The sequence below is a fragment of the Corvus kubaryi genome, unplaced genomic scaffold, assembly GCF_017639235.1.
Source record: "Corvus kubaryi isolate FWS band 111438036 unplaced genomic scaffold, C.kubaryi_AGA036_p1.0 37398, whole genome shotgun sequence".
NCBI classification, from domain to species: Eukaryota; Metazoa; Chordata; class Aves; order Passeriformes; family Corvidae; genus Corvus; species Corvus kubaryi.
The window spans coordinates 56,561,763-56,579,932 of record NW_024581137.1 but is presented as its reverse complement, the minus strand read 5'-3'; the positions used below and the strand labels follow the sequence as shown (position 1 = coordinate 56,579,932).

At 44.1% G+C, this 18,170-nt stretch overlaps 1 protein-coding gene across 6 annotated transcripts in view; it reads left to right on the top strand.

Moving 5' to 3' along the window:
• Positions 1–236: 236 nt before the first annotated feature.
• CCDC13 (coiled-coil domain containing 13) overlaps positions 237–18,170 on the top strand; it is a 27,813-nt gene continuing 9,879 nt past the window's right edge. For 3 of the 6 annotated variants that reach the window (XM_042044004.1, XM_042044005.1, XM_042044002.1), the window contains exons 1-12: positions 239–325; positions 1,314–1,385; positions 2,288–2,508; positions 5,998–6,146; positions 8,105–8,247; positions 10,522–10,611; positions 10,848–10,964; positions 11,783–11,887; positions 13,087–13,251; positions 13,787–13,963; positions 15,386–15,592; positions 16,391–16,506. In XM_042044004.1, coding sequence (XP_041899938.1) covers positions 2,294–2,508; positions 5,998–6,146; positions 8,105–8,247; positions 10,522–10,611; positions 10,848–10,964; positions 11,783–11,887; positions 13,087–13,251; positions 13,787–13,963; positions 15,386–15,592; positions 16,391–16,506 — 1,484 coding nt within the window. In that variant the 5' untranslated portion in view covers positions 239–325; positions 1,314–1,385; positions 2,288–2,293. Of the gene's footprint in view, positions 326–1,313; positions 1,386–2,287; positions 2,509–3,454; positions 4,521–5,997; positions 6,147–8,104; positions 8,248–10,521; positions 10,612–10,847; positions 10,965–11,782; positions 11,888–13,086; positions 13,252–13,786; positions 13,964–15,385; positions 15,593–16,390; positions 16,507–18,170 lie in introns of those variants that run through there. The other 3 variants (XM_042044006.1, XM_042044003.1, XM_042044007.1) reach the window with 3 other exon arrangements.

The following is an 18,170-nucleotide window of genomic DNA, read 5'->3' as shown; positions in this document are numbered from 1 at the left end:
GGATGGGGATGGGGAGGGGCGCCGACGCCTTTTCCTCTGCCTACCACCGCGAAGGGGGGAGAAGGAGCCGCTCCCGAGGCTCCGAGGGGCCGGGATTGGTGTGGGAGTTGCGGGAATGGCGGTGACAGGAGCGGTGTGGGGGGAGCCATCATGGCGGCTGCGCTGAGGGGAAGGGCGCGCGCGCTCCCGTTGCCATGGGCACCGCGTCCGGCCCGGAGCGGGGCCCGGAGCGGGGCCGGGGCCGCATCTCCGGGCCCGGCGCTGCCCAGCAGCCAACGGGGACAGCCGGGGGGACCCTCCCGGTGCCCTCGGGAAGCCGGTTCGGGTAGGCCAGGGGGGTGGGGGGAAAGCGGGCAGGAGTTTCCCGGGATGGGGGAACAGCGCGGCGCTGCAGGACCAGGTCCTGGCAGGTCACAGGGCGAGGATGGCGGTTACAGTTACAGGTTGGCAATTAAAATTTATAAACGAAAACACAAGAAGTTCCGCCTCAAAACCACCAAGGCATTCTTTACGCTGAGGGCGGCAGAGGGCTGGAAAGGGCTGGCCAGGGAGGGCGTGGAATGTCCCTCTCTGGAGACTTTCCAAAGCCACCTGGATGAGTTCCTGTGTCCCCCGCTCCAGGTGACCCTGCCTTGGAGCCCTCCAACCCGCCTGGCTGGAGCCAGGGATGGCTTAGATGAGATATTCGAGAATATTTCTTCACCCAGAGGGTGGTCGGGCGTTGGAACAGGCTGCCCAGGGAAGTGTTGGAATCACCATGGAAGTGGCATTTGGGGACAAGGTTTGGTACTGGGTTAATGGTTGGGTGTGAGGATCTTAGAGGGCTTTTCTATTGTGGCATGGTGTGATGGAGCTGCACCTTGAGTACTGTGCACATTTCTGCCCTATAGATAAGTAAAATAAATAATAAATGAATAGATGAATCAATCATTAATGCAGTCTAAGTAAAGAAAATCCTGAGAAAAATTATGAAGGTAATTTAAGGCCTGAAATAGCTACTAAGAATTCTAGGATATTTTCAGAAGAGAGACAACTACTGTTGGAAGATGTTCTTGCTTATCTTTGCTATCTTTAAGGTCAGTGGCTAAACCCACCCAATTAGTGGGGGCCAATCTAATTATAAATTTACTTATCAACCCAAAGGTTACTGAAACCAGAAGGGCTGTCTAAATTTCCTATGAAGTTTCCTTAAGTAAACGGATTTGACTCCTTATCTCTACAGGCCTTCCCCAAATCTCAGAATCAACTTTAATCAATTAAAATTAATTTTCCAACCTCAATGATTCCGTAATTCTTTGATCTCTCATGCCCAGAGCCCTGTGGGCTGTGTGCAGGCACCAGACTCTGCTCTTTGCACTTGTCAGTCCTCAGTGCACCTTGTCCAGGTGAGTCTCTGCCCGTAAGGTACACACTGGCACAAAGGGACACGCTGCATTTTGGTGCCTTAATCAGGATAATTGGATTTCCCTCAGTGTGGGAAAGGGCCTGTGTTAATTACTCAGTGCAGGGCGAGCCTTTTGAAGAGCCTTATTTACAGATTGGTTTTTCTAGACCAAAGGTGCAGCAGGGTTTTTTTGCTGACAATAAATGTCAAACAGAAGGAGAAAGAGGCTGGAATTTATCAGAAAACTTTCTGATAAACTCTCTAAGAGGAGGTTTGGGTAGCAATATGATTATTTAAAAATATCCATTAATAATATATTTTATAATTAAATATATTTTATAATTAATACATTATTATTTAGTTACTTAACGTTATCACTCAGTGATTAGAAATTTGGAGGACAGGTGTAAGCTACACTCTTGTCTTGCCCAAAGGGAGCATAAGGAAAAAAATGATTTTTCTTCCTCTGTCAGTCCCCCATTAACCCAAAAATGGGGGCATTTCCACCTTTCCTGGACGTGGGCAGGGAGGCTGATGGTCCCAAGCACTCTGTGCTCCCTTTAGCCAGTGTGACGTGGCTACCACGTTCTCTTGGATTTGGCCCCAACCTGCTCCTCTGTTAAAATGTTTATTTAAACAGATCTGTTTAAGAACATTTTGAAACGTTGCTTTTTGAATTCTGGAGTGAAAAAGACCCGACAACCTTTTTTTTAGGGCTGCTTAAAAGCCATTTATGGAAAAAGGCACTTGAAGCAACGCCGTGGGGCTGGAGAGGAGGAGAAGGTGGTGGGAGACTGGGCAGAGGTCAGGGAGGAAAAGCTGCAGAGCAGCTGCCAGAAGGGAGTGTTTTTCAAAGCAGTGCTGATCTCTGCTCTCTGTCTCTTCCTCTTGTTCTGCTTTTAGTAAACAATGGAGCCAGACATAAAAGTGAATGAAGATTTCAAAAGCCAGTTTAAGGCTTATCAGGAGCAACAGCAAAGGCGGCTGCAAAATGTGATGGAGAGGAAGAAGGAAAAGCAGAACAGTCAGAGGGACACCGGCAGCACTAGGGAGACTTTAAGAGCCCTGAATGATCTAAATCTGTTTAAAATAGGACCCCCTGCAAATGAAGATGCCAGCAAAAGGTAAAAAGGTGTGGCAGCACCATTCCTTCAGGAAGTCACTGAAGTATATTTTGTTTATGATCTCATGAAACTCAATATTATTAAGCTGGCAGGACACTTTCTGTCTTCACACACTGGGCTTTAATTATCCTGAGGAGCAGGATTATCCTAATTATCCTCAGGGCATTGTGCTGTGCTCTTTATAATCAGTGTTCTACAAATGAAGGACAGAGGGGTTGAGGGTGACATGTGAGGGGCAGCCAGGTACTACCTGGCAAAATCCAGCCTTTTGGGATCCCTGGCATCCTCTGAACTGTTGGTTAGTTCCTGCCTAGCCTTAAGCAAACAGATTCCCTACATGAATAATTTCCAAGGATGGATAGAGGCAAAGCAGCTATTGGGAGCAAGCCACAGGCCTGGAGTGCAGAAGAGAGCTCCCTGGGCCTTCCTTGCAACATATCCTGATTTAGTGGATCACAAGAATACCAGGACATTGGGCATTTTGGGATGGATCTCCCTTAATCTTGTTTTTTTCCTTTTTTGCTGAGTACTGGAGGAGATTTGAAACCCCAGCTCAGATCATTTCTCTTCCTCCCAGGATATAGTCAACCTTTCCTTCTGAGCCAATTAATCCTTCTTTTCCAAACTAGAACAGGTCAGAGGTTGGACATACCCCAAAGGTGTCTTCAGTGCTGGCTGTTCAGGGCTTTGCTCTGTGGTTGTGGTGAAGCCAGGTGAAGAAATTCCTTGACACACTGGTGCCTCACCAGAGCTGTCTGATTTGCCAAGTTAAGCTCCTGATCTGATCTCTACCAGCTGTCCTCTTGCCTTCAACATTTTGTCCTGATAATCTGTAGAAGATTATGATGGAAATCTGATTTTTAAAAAAATTTTTGGGAGGCTGATTCCCTGTCTTGGGGTGACTTTATGATGTATATCCCCTATTGCTGCTCTATGTCCAGAAATTAATTTTGTACCTTTCTGTGCCTTTAAACTGAGCCTGAGAGGGGGGAGAGGAAAAAAACTGAGCACACTCCCATAGTTCAGATGTTTGGTGGAGGAAAGGGATTTGGGTGCTCCCAGGGCACATCATGGGCAGTGTGCAGAGTACAGGAAAGCCCAGCATTTAGAGTTCAGTTCTTTATGCCTGAGTAATCCCAGAGTTGTTGTTTACCTCTGTTTCTTTGTCACTGACTGTCAAAAGTCCCCGTCTGACATGGCAGGTGTAGCAGATTTATCTGGATTGTCCTTTGCTTGTGTACATTCAGCAGAGGACTGGTTGTGAGTGATCAAATCCAGGCAGGATTTGTTTCTGGAAGGGATTCACCAGGATGTATTCTGCAGTATTCCCATGACAACACATCAGAGGATTGTTCCAGGATCACAGGACTCCATATGGCCTGCAGTGGCAGTGATTTCAGCTTGTCACTACTGTTTATAGCAGCACTTGGAAAACATCCCTCCTCTCAGAAGTCTCCCTTTCTTCGAGCCTTGGGAATTCTTTTTTGCTTCCTCCCATCCTACTCCCAAATCTTGTTTAGGCAAGTGTTTAGCTGATATTTCTGCCTCTCTGTTATGTTCTCTCTGTAACTTTATCCTCTCTTCTCTATTTGCTGTATTTGAATGTATTTAAGTAACCTCCCCATCACGTGGAGAATCTGTAAAAAGAGTTGGGAAAGACACAATTCCATAACAGTTATATTGCTTACTTTTTTTTTGGCCTGAATGGGGCATGCAATTTGGGAAACCACCTGAATTCCAGGCAGAGCCCTGCTCGTAAGCTCCACCTGGCTCTGATTCCTTGAAGGAGGGTGAAAAGAGGTACCTTCTGCAGTTTGTTTCTTTTGGCTGATTTTCTGTAGCTGAAGCACTCAGGTGGATCTGCTACAACTCTAACGGGGAGAGTCCCTCTGAGATGGGGAAGTTCCTCAGAGGAGACTCCTGCTCTGTGCAGTTGGGATTTCTGTCCATCCTCTTCCAAGTGCTTTTCCTCAAGACTTGGACTCCAGATCTCAGAAGACTTCACTGCTCAGGTGTGTTAAGAGCTTAGAACCCTTTTTTCGTATTAATCCCCCACTGTCCAAAATCTTCTGGTTCAAGTGTCTTTAATTGGATCTGAGTTTTGTTGCTCACTTCTCTGAGTGGTTCATGTGGGAATAACTCTGTTCTGCCTCTCCTCACATTGGCTCCTTGCTTTCTTCTCCTTTGAAAACAGCTGCCTTTGATCTCCCTTTGATTTCCAGCTTTGAAACACAAGTGCATTTCTTAATTATGGATTGTGGATCCTCTCCTAAACTGACTGTGCTGTTTATGGCAGTGCTTTGAGGGGTCATTTATTCTGACATGGGCAGATGGAAGGCTGTATTTAAAAGCTCTCAGGTCCAATGGGTGCTAAAAGCTTGCTAAAACTTTGGAATAAAAAAAAATGGTGATGATTATTGAGCTACCTGACTGGGCTGTGTCTACAGGTAACAGCTGTACTTTATCCAAATCAAATCTCCAAAGCGTAAATATTTAGGGTTACCCTGTAGAAAATAAGAATCTAGAAGTCAATTCATCCACCTTATTTAGGAGTCTGATGATATCTGAGATGTTGCAGGGTGTCAGGAACTTCCACATGGGAATCACAGGGCACAGGAGACCTACATCTTCCACCAGCAGCAGCTGGGGTCAGGTGGGCAGCCCAAGTGGCACCGGTGTGTGGGTAATTGTATTGGTTCCCAGGTTTTCTCAAGGACCCCGTGTCAGAGAGCTCAGATAATTCTGAACTCCCACAATTGAACTGAGCCCTTGAAGCCACAGCTCCTGGATTTTATGTTTGGAGGACCCATCATATAAGGGCAGTAAAGAGATTAGAGTTACTAATTCTCTGGATGTCTTAGAGAGATGAAACCTTTAAATGTTTCTAAATGTACTGAAGAATAGGAGAATCGGGGCTATTTCTTCCTGTTCAGAGGGCTTTTTTTGATAGTCTCTGTTTCTAAATGAATTCCAAAAAGCAGCATTAACAATACAAAAACCGATGCTCACAGGGTTCCAAGAGAATCAGCTGAGGACACAGGAAATTGGCCTTTTATGAATTGCTCTAAAACATTCATTTTTAAAGGACCCCAGGGGCAGCTTTGTAGTCGATGCTCTGTTGGCTTCTCTTGGCTTTGTCAAAACTATAGAAAAGAAAGCCCAAATATCCCACATGCTGAATGCTGCCCGATTTCCTCTGGAGAATCAGGTAAGTAAGACTGAGATGACACTATTTGGTAACTTCGATACACCTGCTCCGTTTTGCCCCAGACAGCTCAAGAAAGTGGAGTTTTTTATTTTTAAGAAGAAGTTAACTGAATAGATCAGATAATCAGCTTGTGTTCTTATCTGAGGTTTAGGATATTCTGCCTAATTCAGTAAACCCACTCCTGGTAACCTCAGCCCATCTACTGTGCAGTTGTTTCATTATTTAATTCCTAGGAGCATCTAGTTGTATATTATTTGCAATTATGGTTTATTTTTTCCTAGTGTCCTTGAGGCTGAGAATGAGCAGCTGCAGGACCAGCTCCGAGAGGTCTGGGATGAGAACTGCAGACTCTACAAACTGGTGTCAGAGAAAGATTTTGAAATAAAGCAGCTTCAGAAAACAGTGCAGGAGGAGAGGTTGGCTCTGTCGGGTAAACACAGCAACTTTGTATTCTCACCATGTTGGGTTGCTTGAAGATGACAAAAAGTTGTCCCTGAAAAGAATAGCGCTTTTTTAGGGTACACAGTGATCCCTGTTCCTCACAGAACAGTAAACTTGCTATTATTGACATAAAAATTATGATGTTTTGTAGAAATCATATTTTGGAAAATATCCTGTTAATGTCAAAGAGCTTTGCTGCAGCTATGTAGAGTTAAATTCCTTATTCAGGCTCCTTTTATTTTTTTGCCTGAACAAGGCATAAGCAGGATGCTGGATGAATGCAAAACCCAGCTTCTAAAGTGACTTTTGTGTCCTCCGAAAACCGAAATGTGCAGGCTGCACCTCCTCCACTGGGTGCCACTGTTGGTCAGGACAGCAGTGATGACCAGGCTTGAAGAGAAGGGGGACAGCAACAAATAGAACTAAATAACATTAAATTACACCTTAATTCTTAATAATCAGCTGTCGTTTGCCTGCAGGAGAGGTGATAAACTCTTCCTGGTCAGGACCAGGAGCCAGATGTGCTGTTGCAGCTTCTCTGGCTGATGCCAATCCCCTGCCTCTCTTTTCCCTGTCTGCATTGTGGCAATCCCCACAATGCCTGGGAAAGAAAAGCTTTGGTTGAGTGTGTGCAATGCATTTGAAGACCATCAATTTAACATGGAAGGACCATCCTGGCATTGCTAAGTTTAGTATTTACTGTATTCCTCAGCAGCCATTATTTATCCTGAAAACTGAGGTAGAAGTAGCTCCTAGGTGGGAGGGGAAACACAAACCACATGAAGGAGTAAGAACAGTGGAAGTGCTTTTAAAAATAATGAATTGGTTTGAAGTGCTTTTAAATAAATGCTTTTGAAACAAAAAATTATGTTCTTTACGTAAGTTTATTAAAGATTTTAAGTTTAAAGCTCTTTTAAGTTTTTTAAAGAGTGGCATAGGAACAAATTCTCTTCTCAGCTGTGTTCTGTGTAACTCTGTTAATGTCTCTGGGGTTACATGGAACTCAGCATTCACTTATGAGTGATCTGTCACCCTTCACCTCACCCCAGTTCTTGAATATAACCTTCACAGAGGTCAGAGAAAAGTCATTACTGCAGGGCTCTGAAGGAGTGTGAAAGAGTTAAGAGGAACAACAGCAACCAAGTTCTGTCTTCACACCCCCCACCAAGGGTTTGTTGTTGCAGGCTCATGTTCCTTGCTGAGCTGGAGGTTTTAGTGGACTTTGTTTGCCATGATATTGATTTTGCACTTGTCCAAGAGCTTTCTTTCACCTGGGTGATGTTAGCCAGAGCCAGGTGACACAGCAGCCAGGCCTGGGGTTTGCTTTGTTTGTGGCTCTAATCAAACCCTCCCTGATGAGGGAGCCAGTGATATGGCTGTTTAAAAGGGCAATTAAAAAGAGTCATCCAGTAAAGCTCCCTGTGTAATCCCAAGGGAGTTAAAAATAGGCACAATGACATTTCCTGGACCTTGTCCAGGACCCAACTGTAATATTGTGCCTGACCTTTGAGGACAGATGTCTAGAAATGTTCACACCTCTGTTCCAGCAACTCGTCCAGTAGTAAACAACCAGGCAAGGCAGAGTGTTGTCTTTTTCTGTGATAATGCCAAAAAATCCTGTTCCTAACCATCCTTCCCAGCAGTGAGCAGGAAACACCGCTGCCCTCTCTAGGTAATAATGTTGCTGTGACCACTGTTGTGGCCTTGTGACACGTGGCTGTTGCTACAGTGTGAAATGTGGCCGTGGGGAGCTGCTGAATCAAAGAATCAACCCATCCAGCTGGCACCTCTGACATCTCTTCCCTCACTTGTTCATTTAAGTGCCTGGCACAGCTCTGAGAGGAAGGGAGGGGACAATAAAAGTACATTGTGACAGAGAACAAAAGCATCATCTATTCTGAATCCTGCCTGTAAAATGTGTCCTCTGCTTTTATGTGTTCTTTGCAGGAGTGTCTGGTTTAGCTGGAGATGTGGCAGCCACTAAAATAGTTGAGTTGGCCAAAAAGAACCGTGAGATAACTGCTGAGGCTGAGAGTGAGAGAACCAGAGTGAAGCAGCTGAACCACAAAGTCAAGGAGCTGGAACGAGAAGTGAGGCGTTTTTCTTGTTCTCTTTTTGCACCCTAAAACATGGAAATCCAGCTTCTGGGACAGAAAGTGGGTTTGATTCGTGTTCCCATGTTGAATGTGCTCTTAAATCTGTGTTTGCTTTGGGTTGTGGTCATTTGTGTCCATGATGTGTGCCCTCAGCTGTTTCACCTCTGCAGACAGGAGGAGCTAGGAAAGAATATCCCTGAGTTATAGTGAGACAAGGATTTATTAAACAGCAAGTAGGAATATTCATTTGTAGAAGCACAGAGACTTTTCTACCAGTCTGGCAATGATATTTCTCTTATTATTTATTTTTTGTGAGGAGGAGCAAATTTCACACCTTTGTCTTACATTTCCACCTCGTTAATACCAGTCAGTAATTAGTTCTTTATTCTTCTAAGCTTTTGTCATTCCCATAATAAAAGCTGTTTTCTGGAATAAGTACTTACAGAACTGAGACAACACCAAACTATATCATATAAGACAGCAAATCTTCACTCAGGAAGGTTAAATTTTCTGATTTACTGTGACTTTTTGCCAACCTTTCACAGAAGTAATTTTACTCAGGTGGCTGCTGAATTGAAAATGAGATGTCATGATGTCAGTATTTGCTTTGTCCTTTGGCTACTGCTCCTCTTCCTTACACAGTATTGGTGATTTTTTTTTTATAATCTTTATTTTGTTTCCTGAACTTTGCTTTCTTAGAAGATGTCAGTTAAATGAATCAATAATGCTGACAGATACATTTTGACTCAGTCTTTCACCATCACTTGATGATGAGTCATGCATCTACCTGAATTGCACCCCAGCTACCTGAAAGATCAAGAAGTCCTAGATTAAATTAAATTTTGGAGAACTCCTGCATAAATCCACAGTGTTCTGGTCAGAGGGGTCTTGTCAAACAGTTGGCAGGTTGGCAAAGAAGTATTAGGTGTACTTTGGGACCTACAAAATCACACAGGTAGTGGAGCAATTCATGAATAACTTAAGGAAAAATCAACTTGGTTCTACTCCCCTACTGCAGAAGTGTAATCACCATTATTCAAACAGAAACTTGAAATATTCTCAGATTTTAACCCAAAAAGAAAGGAGCACAAACATTTCAGGAAGATGATGAAGATGTAAATGATGTGTAAAATTAAAGCAATGTTTGACACTAGGAGGTATCTATCAAAAATGTGGGGTGATAGATAGAAAACACTGTTATTTTATAAATTTTTAGCTCTTTGCTTGCATGGAAACAGAAAAATCTGCAAATCATAAGTGCTTTAACATGGTTATGTTCCCCAAACAGAATGGAAGGTGTGGCCGCCGAGCAATCACTTGGCAAGGGGTGGTCCATGTAAGCAAAGGGATGTTTGCAGAAAATTTCCTTAGAACTTGGGCCAGCAGCTGCCAGCTCCAGCTGAAATTCCTCATTCTCAGTCCATTGACTACAAAACTTTATGAACTGGGTAGAAAGAGTGGCCTTAACCCATCAAAAGGGGTGAAATGAGAACTGGCTCTGAGTGAGTTTTTCCCCAGATGCCCTTTTAATGAAGGAGTTCTTCCTTAGAGCCTTCTTTCATTCAGGCAAATAATCAAGATTTTCCACCCACCTCAAAGCATGAAGTCCCAAGCCTTTAAAGCAACACTTCCTGGCCTTTCCAGCCCCAAATTCCTGCACTCTCATCCATTTAGAAATCTTTGCAACAGCAACAGAGGGCGTGATTCAGAGCAGGAGGGGTTGTATGTCTGTCTTCCTTTGCTGTGGCAAGCAAGGGGAGACAGAGTCTTTATTCTTCATGGATTAAAAAATGCTATTTTAGAGCTCCCAGCTAAGGAAAATGAGCCTTAACCCCATTAAATCTCATTTTTAGGGTGTCAGGTAGTCATTTCTCCTTTTATATTCCTCTACTGAGTAGAGCCATTTGCTTTTTATGGAATATCCTGGGCTGGACAGGATTTGTATTTATGTGTATAAACATTAATTTTAGGCACTTTTGGTGATAAAATATCTCAGAAGTCTCCATACTTGAAATCTGATCCCATCTCAGCAAGTCAGAAACATCTTCTGAAGTTATTCTACAGTAAAATAACACATGACTTTTTGGGAAGAAAAAACCAACGATGTTTTCCTACTGATTGTGTTTAAAAACAAGGGAAAATTAAGTTTGGTGGGCTTTTTTTTAGAGTAAATAAACATCTAAGTTATACTTTTTTGCTAATTAATTCTCCATGGAAGGATGCTGTTCTCTGCATCCTTTCTACACTAACAATGGGGTTCTTTTCCAGCTACAGGCAGCCAGAGAAAAAATCCGTTCCCTTGGTGGTGATGCTGCAGGAATCAAGGAATCAACTCTGAAAATGCTGGAAGGAAACTTGGTAGGAATTGTAATTGAAATGAGGAAGTCAGCAGCTGACACTCAGCTCTCTCCTTTGTATGGCAAGGCTGTATCCCTGTCACCAGTTCTGGGACCAAATTCCCCTGTACCTCCTCCATACCCCAAAAATTAGGTCTGGACAAAGAATTTCTGTGGTCCTGATGGATCCATGGATCTTAATCATTCAGTTTTTCCCTGAGTATTCTGTTCTCACCAAGTACATTCCTCTCTTCAAAGGCTGAAAGTCCAGAGGTGAAAGCGTTGCAAGAAAAATTGAACGCAGCCCATTTAAAAGTGACGGAATATCGGAACCAGCTCCAGTCTGTGAAACAGGAGCTGAAGCTGACCCAAAAGGTACCACTGCAGGGTGCAGGCTGGGGCTGGGATCCCTGCAGGAGGTCCAGTCTTGGGAAGCTGGGAGGCTTTTGGTTTGATTGGCCCCCATGAATTAGTCCAGATGAGTGGGGAGGGAGGGAAGACACAAATGTGGTGGTTGCCTTGGAGCTGTGCCCATGGACACACGGATTTCGTGCTCTGCTCCCACTGTGTCCAGCATTTCCATTGTAAAATGGACACAAATCCTTTAGAGTTTCCAAGTCCCAGATCTGCAGAAGTGTTTGTGACCTACATCCAGGTTCATTCCTGCTTTCCCATACATTTAATTATGTATTTAGTTTTAATGCAGGTTTCAGTCCCATGGGAATCAATGGGATTAAAGGCCATGCTTGAACTAAAGCATGTGTTTAAAGAGTTTGTTGGAGTGACATCCAGAAAAACCTTTTCCTCTGATTCATGATGGATTTAAGTGTTACTATGTGCTCCGATTCCTTTGGTGTCCCTACTTTATGTAGGAAACCTGCAATGCAGATCAGAGTAGAGAATATGGTCCTAAAAATAGAACTCTGCTCTGACCTTTTTATAAATAATTTAATTGCTCTTCATACTAAGTTCAGCTGTGTCCGAATTTTGCAAGGGAGATTGGCTCAACTCCTGGTGTGTATGAAGACAATCTCTCTATTCCTGGTTAGTTATGGTTAAATATTCATTACATCAAAAATAATTGTGTGTATTGAAAACTGCTCGTGTTCCCTGTTAGAGAGAGTTTCGTTTCCTCCCCTCTCCCCAACACATCTATTTAAGCCTTATTGTTGATGTCAATCCCTTTTTCCCAGCTTTTAGCCAATGAAGTTGGGGAAGATGTGAATATCCAAAGTCTCTTGACCCGTTCTGGCAGCTGGCGTGGACGAGCTCAGCAAATTCTTCTTCTCCAAACCAAGGTGAGTTACAACCCTGCATGGTTCAGCTGGAATTCTCTTTCTAAGTATAGATATCACCTCAGTTTGAGGTAAAAGTACTCTTAGTTCTTCATTAATTCTTAACATCTCTGTGTTGATGTGTGCAGACCATGTTAATGACTCTGTTGCAGCTCTGCAAGCTTTGGTATTTCAGCTGGGAATCTTTCACATCTGTGTCAAAGGAAGGAGTTCAGTGACCTTGGAGAGCTGTGGCAGCCTAGTTCAAGTCCCAGGGTGTTTTGAAGGTGCCTCTCTCCGCTGAGAACAGAAGGAGCCCTGTCAGTGTCTGTGCTCTGACTTAGACACCTTTGTTCAGTGCTTGGAGTCAGATGGGAAGAATTGAGGCCAGATAAGATTTTCAAGTTGTTCCCTCGGGAGCTCCAGTAAAATCTTTTAACTCTTGAATCTTCTGAAGGGCAGAGTTTAGCTGAAATGTCAGCAGGAGGCAGGGAGGCTGTTTTGTCTGCATCTAAATAAAACTTCTCTCAGGCAATCTGACACGTAATTTTCCTATTTTTCTGCTGTTTATTTATATGCCATCAAACTGATTTTTTGCACACTGATTGTCTGAGATTGTTAACCTCTGCTTTCCCTTGAGCAAATTCCTTTTCCTTCTGTTATATCCCCTGCCTGGGGTTCATCTGAACACTGTTCCTACTGTTCTCTGCTGTAATGGAGAGATTTCTCTCTGAGCCAGGCTCCTCAGGCCCCTTCTGTAGTCAGTGGGGATCTTGTAAATCCAGTCACTGGATCAAAAGTGAGGCAGGTTCCTCCAAAAAAGGGCAGAGGAACTGAGCTGAGGCAGTGCCCAGTTCCCTCTACTGTCTCTGAAAGCAGCCTGCAGTGAGTAGTTGACAAGCTGAGTTCACTTGGCTTCATGCAGCAGCAATTCCAAATACTCCGGAGTGCCTGCCTGGCCTCCACATATGACTCCACAAAGGCACAGATCTCCCATGTGTCCTGGATGTCCCAGAGGCCTGGTGGCAAATCTCCTTCCTGCACAGATGCCCTAAAATCTGCATGTTTATTAGCAGCTAAATTTAAATTTGAAAGACCAGACACTGCTCTGTGTTAGTTAACCATGATAATATCAAGAAATAATCTGAGCTGCCTTTGGCTGTGTCCTCTTTGCACTGTACCCCTGGTAAAACTCTGTGTCAGTTGTCATTATTGTGCCATAGGTTCGAGAGCTGGAGCATAAGTTGAATGAAAACAAGATCAGAGCTTCACTGTTTGAGATGGAAGAGGGATTTCTGCCATTTGCTGGCCCAAGGAAGTTGTCAATCCAAGAGAAGAACGTGCTGAAGATTCGCAGCCTGGAAAAAGAAAAGAAAGACTCTTTGGAGGTAAAATCCTGTGAACTGACAGAGTGCTGTTTGGGTGTGGGGTGTGTAACAACTTGTCTGGCCTTCAGGTTGTGTTACACCCTACCTAAAGCCATTCCACAAACTCACCTGATCTGCTGCAGGAAGCTCTGCACCACTTCACAGCCGAGCCCTGCTACAGCTGCACCCAAACTCTGTAGCCTCCCTCTCGCCCCTTGGCAAGGTGTGCGTTCTTCATCCTAAACACAGACATCCCTCACACCTCCTGGGTCTGTAGGGCTCTGGGCTGCTCCATTTGAACAGAATAATGGAGAATCAGAATCCAGAACAGTGGAGAATCAGCCTAGTCCCCCTGGATTCCTGAGCAGACAGACTTTTTGGATGCTGGCAAGCAGGCAGCAAGTAGCATTTATAATTTCTACTTCCTTAGGGAAGATACAGTATTCTAATACCATTTTTGAGATTCTACCAGCTAATATGTGATTCTTTTTGCTCACCACAGCACCTGGGGCTTCATGATGAGTTATAACTCTCATTTCCTTTTGCATCACTGCAGAAACTTGCCGGGCAACACAATGCTCTCCAAAAAAGCCATGAGGAATTGAAAAAAAAACTTGACGCCTCAAGAGCCAGGAACCAAATGCTGTGTGGAGAAGTGAAGATGCTGAAGGAACAGATTGGAACCTTGCTGGAGAAAGGGAAACACGATGATGAGCTCGTAGATGCCTTGCTGGTACAGTCTGTGTCTGTTGGTCCCAGCTCCTGCAGATCAGCCCTCTTTCTATAGGTGATAAAACATGATGTCATTTCGTGGCACACACAACCTTAGGGTGTACAGGAGCCTGATGAATCCAACTGTGACAGCCAGAGGTTTCCTTGTCAGCTTAAGTCCTTTTGCATTTTGGATCAGGTCATGTAAGGGCTGTGAGACAGCCCCAGGTGTGACAGTGGCAGTCAAGTGGCTCTGAGCTGCAGGGGCTGGAATAAGCATTTTGCAGAAGGATTGAAGTAGGTAGAGGAAGGGCTTCAGTCCTGACCCAAGTTGCTGGCCTGTATTCTTTGTTCTGCTTGCAGCTCCACTGGAAGACTTTTTTTTTCCTTAGAATGCCTGCAGTCCTGCAGGAATTCTTTTGTTTGTAACAAAACTTCCATTTATTTTGTTACACAGCCCAAAACACACAAGCTGAACCATGAGTACTAAACCAGGTGCACATTCACTTGCAGTAGCTGGAACTGAGAGGATTTGGCATCTTCAAAACCAAGAGTTTTAGCAAAGGCTCAAAGGTGCTGAGGAAGAAATAAATGGCTGCTGCCATGGTCCTGCCATGGTTCTAAACAGCCTTCCTCAATTAAAATAGCAAATATATTAGAGAATATGCCACCTCTTAGCAGGGTTAGTTCTGTGTTTCCTGATCTAGCTCTTCACTAGTTTCAAACCACTCAGATTTCCTTGCTGCTGTTGGTAGTAGGTTTTAGCTCAGCTGGCATTCACCCTTCTCACACCAGGCACTGTGGGGAATGTGGGTGCTGACCAGCAGATCAGGGGAGCCAAAGAACACTTGTCACTTTTTCTGAGTATTCCCACTGAAATTATTACAGAAAGATGCAGGTTTATTTGGTTAATGGTTAATCTCTTTTATCCCTTCTATCACAGAAGCACTTTACTTGTAGGTTGTTGGCCTGACAGAACAAACTGCATGACAGGCATTAGATTTGTCAGTGTGGAAAAAATCTCCAAAACCCACTGGTGAAGCAGCCTGGCCTCATATCTGTCACCCCATAGTACCCTCAGCTTTTAATATCACTGTCACACAATCTGATCATGTTCTAATTCCACAAAAAGCTCATTGAAGTCTTGAGTTTCATTCAGTTTATGAAAAAAGTCACTTCTTTGTCAAAGGCCAGCCTTTCTTGCTCTGTGTTCTGCTACACTGAGCAGCAAAGCTGGCAGCAAATTGTATCTGACCATTGCTCAGGTCAACATAACAAATCCAATTCCCAAAGTGGTACCAGTGACACCAGTGTGCTCCCACCAAGGAATGGGCTTGGCAGGGCAGGGGCTTGCCCTACCATTCCTAAATGGATATTTGTCTTGGAGGGGTTAAAGTAATCATTGTGTGCAAAATAAAGATCTCACCTGTTTCTATTTTACCAGAGCCAGCAGAAGCAAATGCAGGAGATCTTAAAGGGCCTGAGCCAGAAAGAGGAGGAGAACAAGGAGTCTCGGCAGATTATGGGGCACCACTTGAACAATGAGATTCAGCAACGAAACTCCCTGATAGAGCAGCTCAGGGAGCTGGTGGCTGAGCGAGAAGCAATGGTGAAAACGCTGGAAGAGAAGATTGGGCAACTCACACATCAGGTAGGCAAAACAAATTAATTAGAGGAGCACACTTGGTAATCATTTTAGATCTGCTCTTCCACTTCCTTCTCCCCTATTATCTGAGATGGTTGCTGCCTCCAGACAGTGATCCCTGTCCTGCTGACTGTCTCTCCTGATGGAATGATAAAGCAGGAATACTCTTTTATAACTCCTCAGTTCCTTTGTGCATAACTTCAGGCTGTTTAAGCAGAAATACCAATCACATCCACACGTGGCCCCATGACAGGACTGTCACTGACTGACAGCAGGGCTTGGGGCTGCACTGGGGACTCCTTGGTGTTCAGCACCCTTGGCTGCTGGAAGGAGGAAGCAAACAAATGTGTCAGAGCAACATTAGCAGGTACCCAGCTGCTGCTGTCCCACAGTCAGGATTTGTTAAGAGTATTTAGGCGTGCCATTCCCACTGATCCCAAACCCTCCTGGGGTTATGGTGAGGTTGTGAATCTGCCAGAGATACCTCAGGAATGGGGGCTGGAGCACTGAACCCAGGATCAAACCTGGGTTAGGGACACAAGCCAGCTGTGCTGGCAGTGATGATGCTGCACTGTGGGTTCTCTAGTGTACCCTGATTTCATATAATCTGCACTTTTTACTGACTTCTCCTTTATTTTCATCCTGCAATGGATAGAAATTTAAACAAACCTTCTGAGGAAGTCCTGTGAATTAAAAGTTCTGTCTTGCTTGTAGCAATAATCAAAAGCTGCTGGTTTGGCTTTGGTGCAGCTGTTTTCCTCTGAACTATGTAATTGGTTTTATAACCTGCTCCACCATTAACAGAAGAAATCTGCCCATCCATGGGACGGGTCAGGATCTGCTTATCCATCACCCTCTGAGCACTCAGGAGCACCAGTGGAAGCAGGCAGCTGTGAGCCTGGAAGGACAGAATCTGCCTGGTAAGAAGACCAGAATGTCAATATTTCACATTGTGAGTAATTCAAGAGCCTGAGTTTTCCCAGGGAGTTTCATCAAACCACAAGTGCCTTGTGCCAACAGCTGTGGCAGCCTGTTTGCAGTTTATGGGAATCTCTAATCACATTATCTCTTGGACTTTTGTCCTGGAACAGAGAAGGATGTACACACTTGCAGACATGACTAGATTTGGCATGATGGTAGAGCAGCTATTTCTCCTCCCGCAGCTCAGATAATGTTTATGTGGTCAGCTTAAGTGCTTGGGAGTCTTTTCCCTTATGAGACACGGGGCTGCTAATGAGCAGACTTCTGTGAGCAGGGTGGGGAATTAATACAAAGTGCCGTTTTAGGTAAGCACTAAATCACTGGTGCATTATTTAAATCAATAAATGCTCTTTGAGTAGGATTTACATGCAGAAATGTTGAAAACACACCACATCATTTGTTCTTAACAAACACCCTTTTGAAAGCCTCGCTGAGGACTGTGTAAATTACACTAATCTTAGTGCAGCAATAAATCTGATTTCTGTTTACACTGATGTGACTCTGGGTCACTCTGGCTGTGTAAAGGGACCGTGGTACCACAGCAAGTTATATCCTTTGCTGTTAAATTGCTGCTGAGTTTGTTGCTGAAGAGTTCATGGTCTAATTGACAGTGAGGATTTGAGACTGGTCTTATGGGGAAGGAGAAAATTTTTCATCAAGTTAGAGTTACAACTGATCTCTTCTGTGTAATTTCCTACCTCATTACTTTAGACATCAAATTTGGCTTTAAAATCAGCTGAGTATCCCCGAGTCTAAGTAGAACATTACTATAAAATGTAAGAAGAATCCTTTTTGAGTTAGAGTTAAAACATCCTTAATTTAAAAGTTTTTGTACTCTTCTGACTGCTTTAATTCTCCCCCTTCTAACTCTGCAGAAGCTGTTGTGCTCTCCTGGAGCAAACCTATATTTTATCCCCTTTTTTTTTTTACCTCACATGTCTGCTGATGGTAAGCAGGAACCAAAGCTAGGTAATGGCTTTCTGGAAACCACTAAGTGCAATGCATAAATTATTGCTTGTGTACGGGGCCAAGGGCTCTGTCATGGAAAGAGCTGATGTGTCAGGTGGCAGTGAATGATCCTGAAAACTCTGGGAGCTGTTAATAACTTGGTCAGCAAGGCTCACTCCTTCCATTAACTTTAATATGCTGATGAACTCTCCATTCTGTTTCTTTGTAGTGAATCATCTTTCCCTTTCAGAAAAGGTGAAATGAAAAATGCCATAAATAGGTGCTAAACCCCTTGGAGATAACAGAGTAAAAATCTGCATTTTAAGATGAGGCCAAGGCTGTCAGCATCAACCTTAACTTGATTTTAGGGTTAACCACTCCTAGCCTAGAAGGCACCTCTGCCTCTTCCACCATGTTAAGGCTTTATCTTCTTCTTAGCTACAGCCTAAAGACAAGGAAATGTGGGGTAAATCTGCAGGGACTTGCCTTTGGGCAGCTGAACTCATTGAGGAAACAATCACACACCCAAATGGGGTGTCCCAAACAATCACACACCCAAATGGGGTGTCCCAAACAATCACACACCAAAATGGGGTGCCCCAAACAAACACACATTGAAATGGGGTGTCCCAAACAATCACACACCCAAATGGGG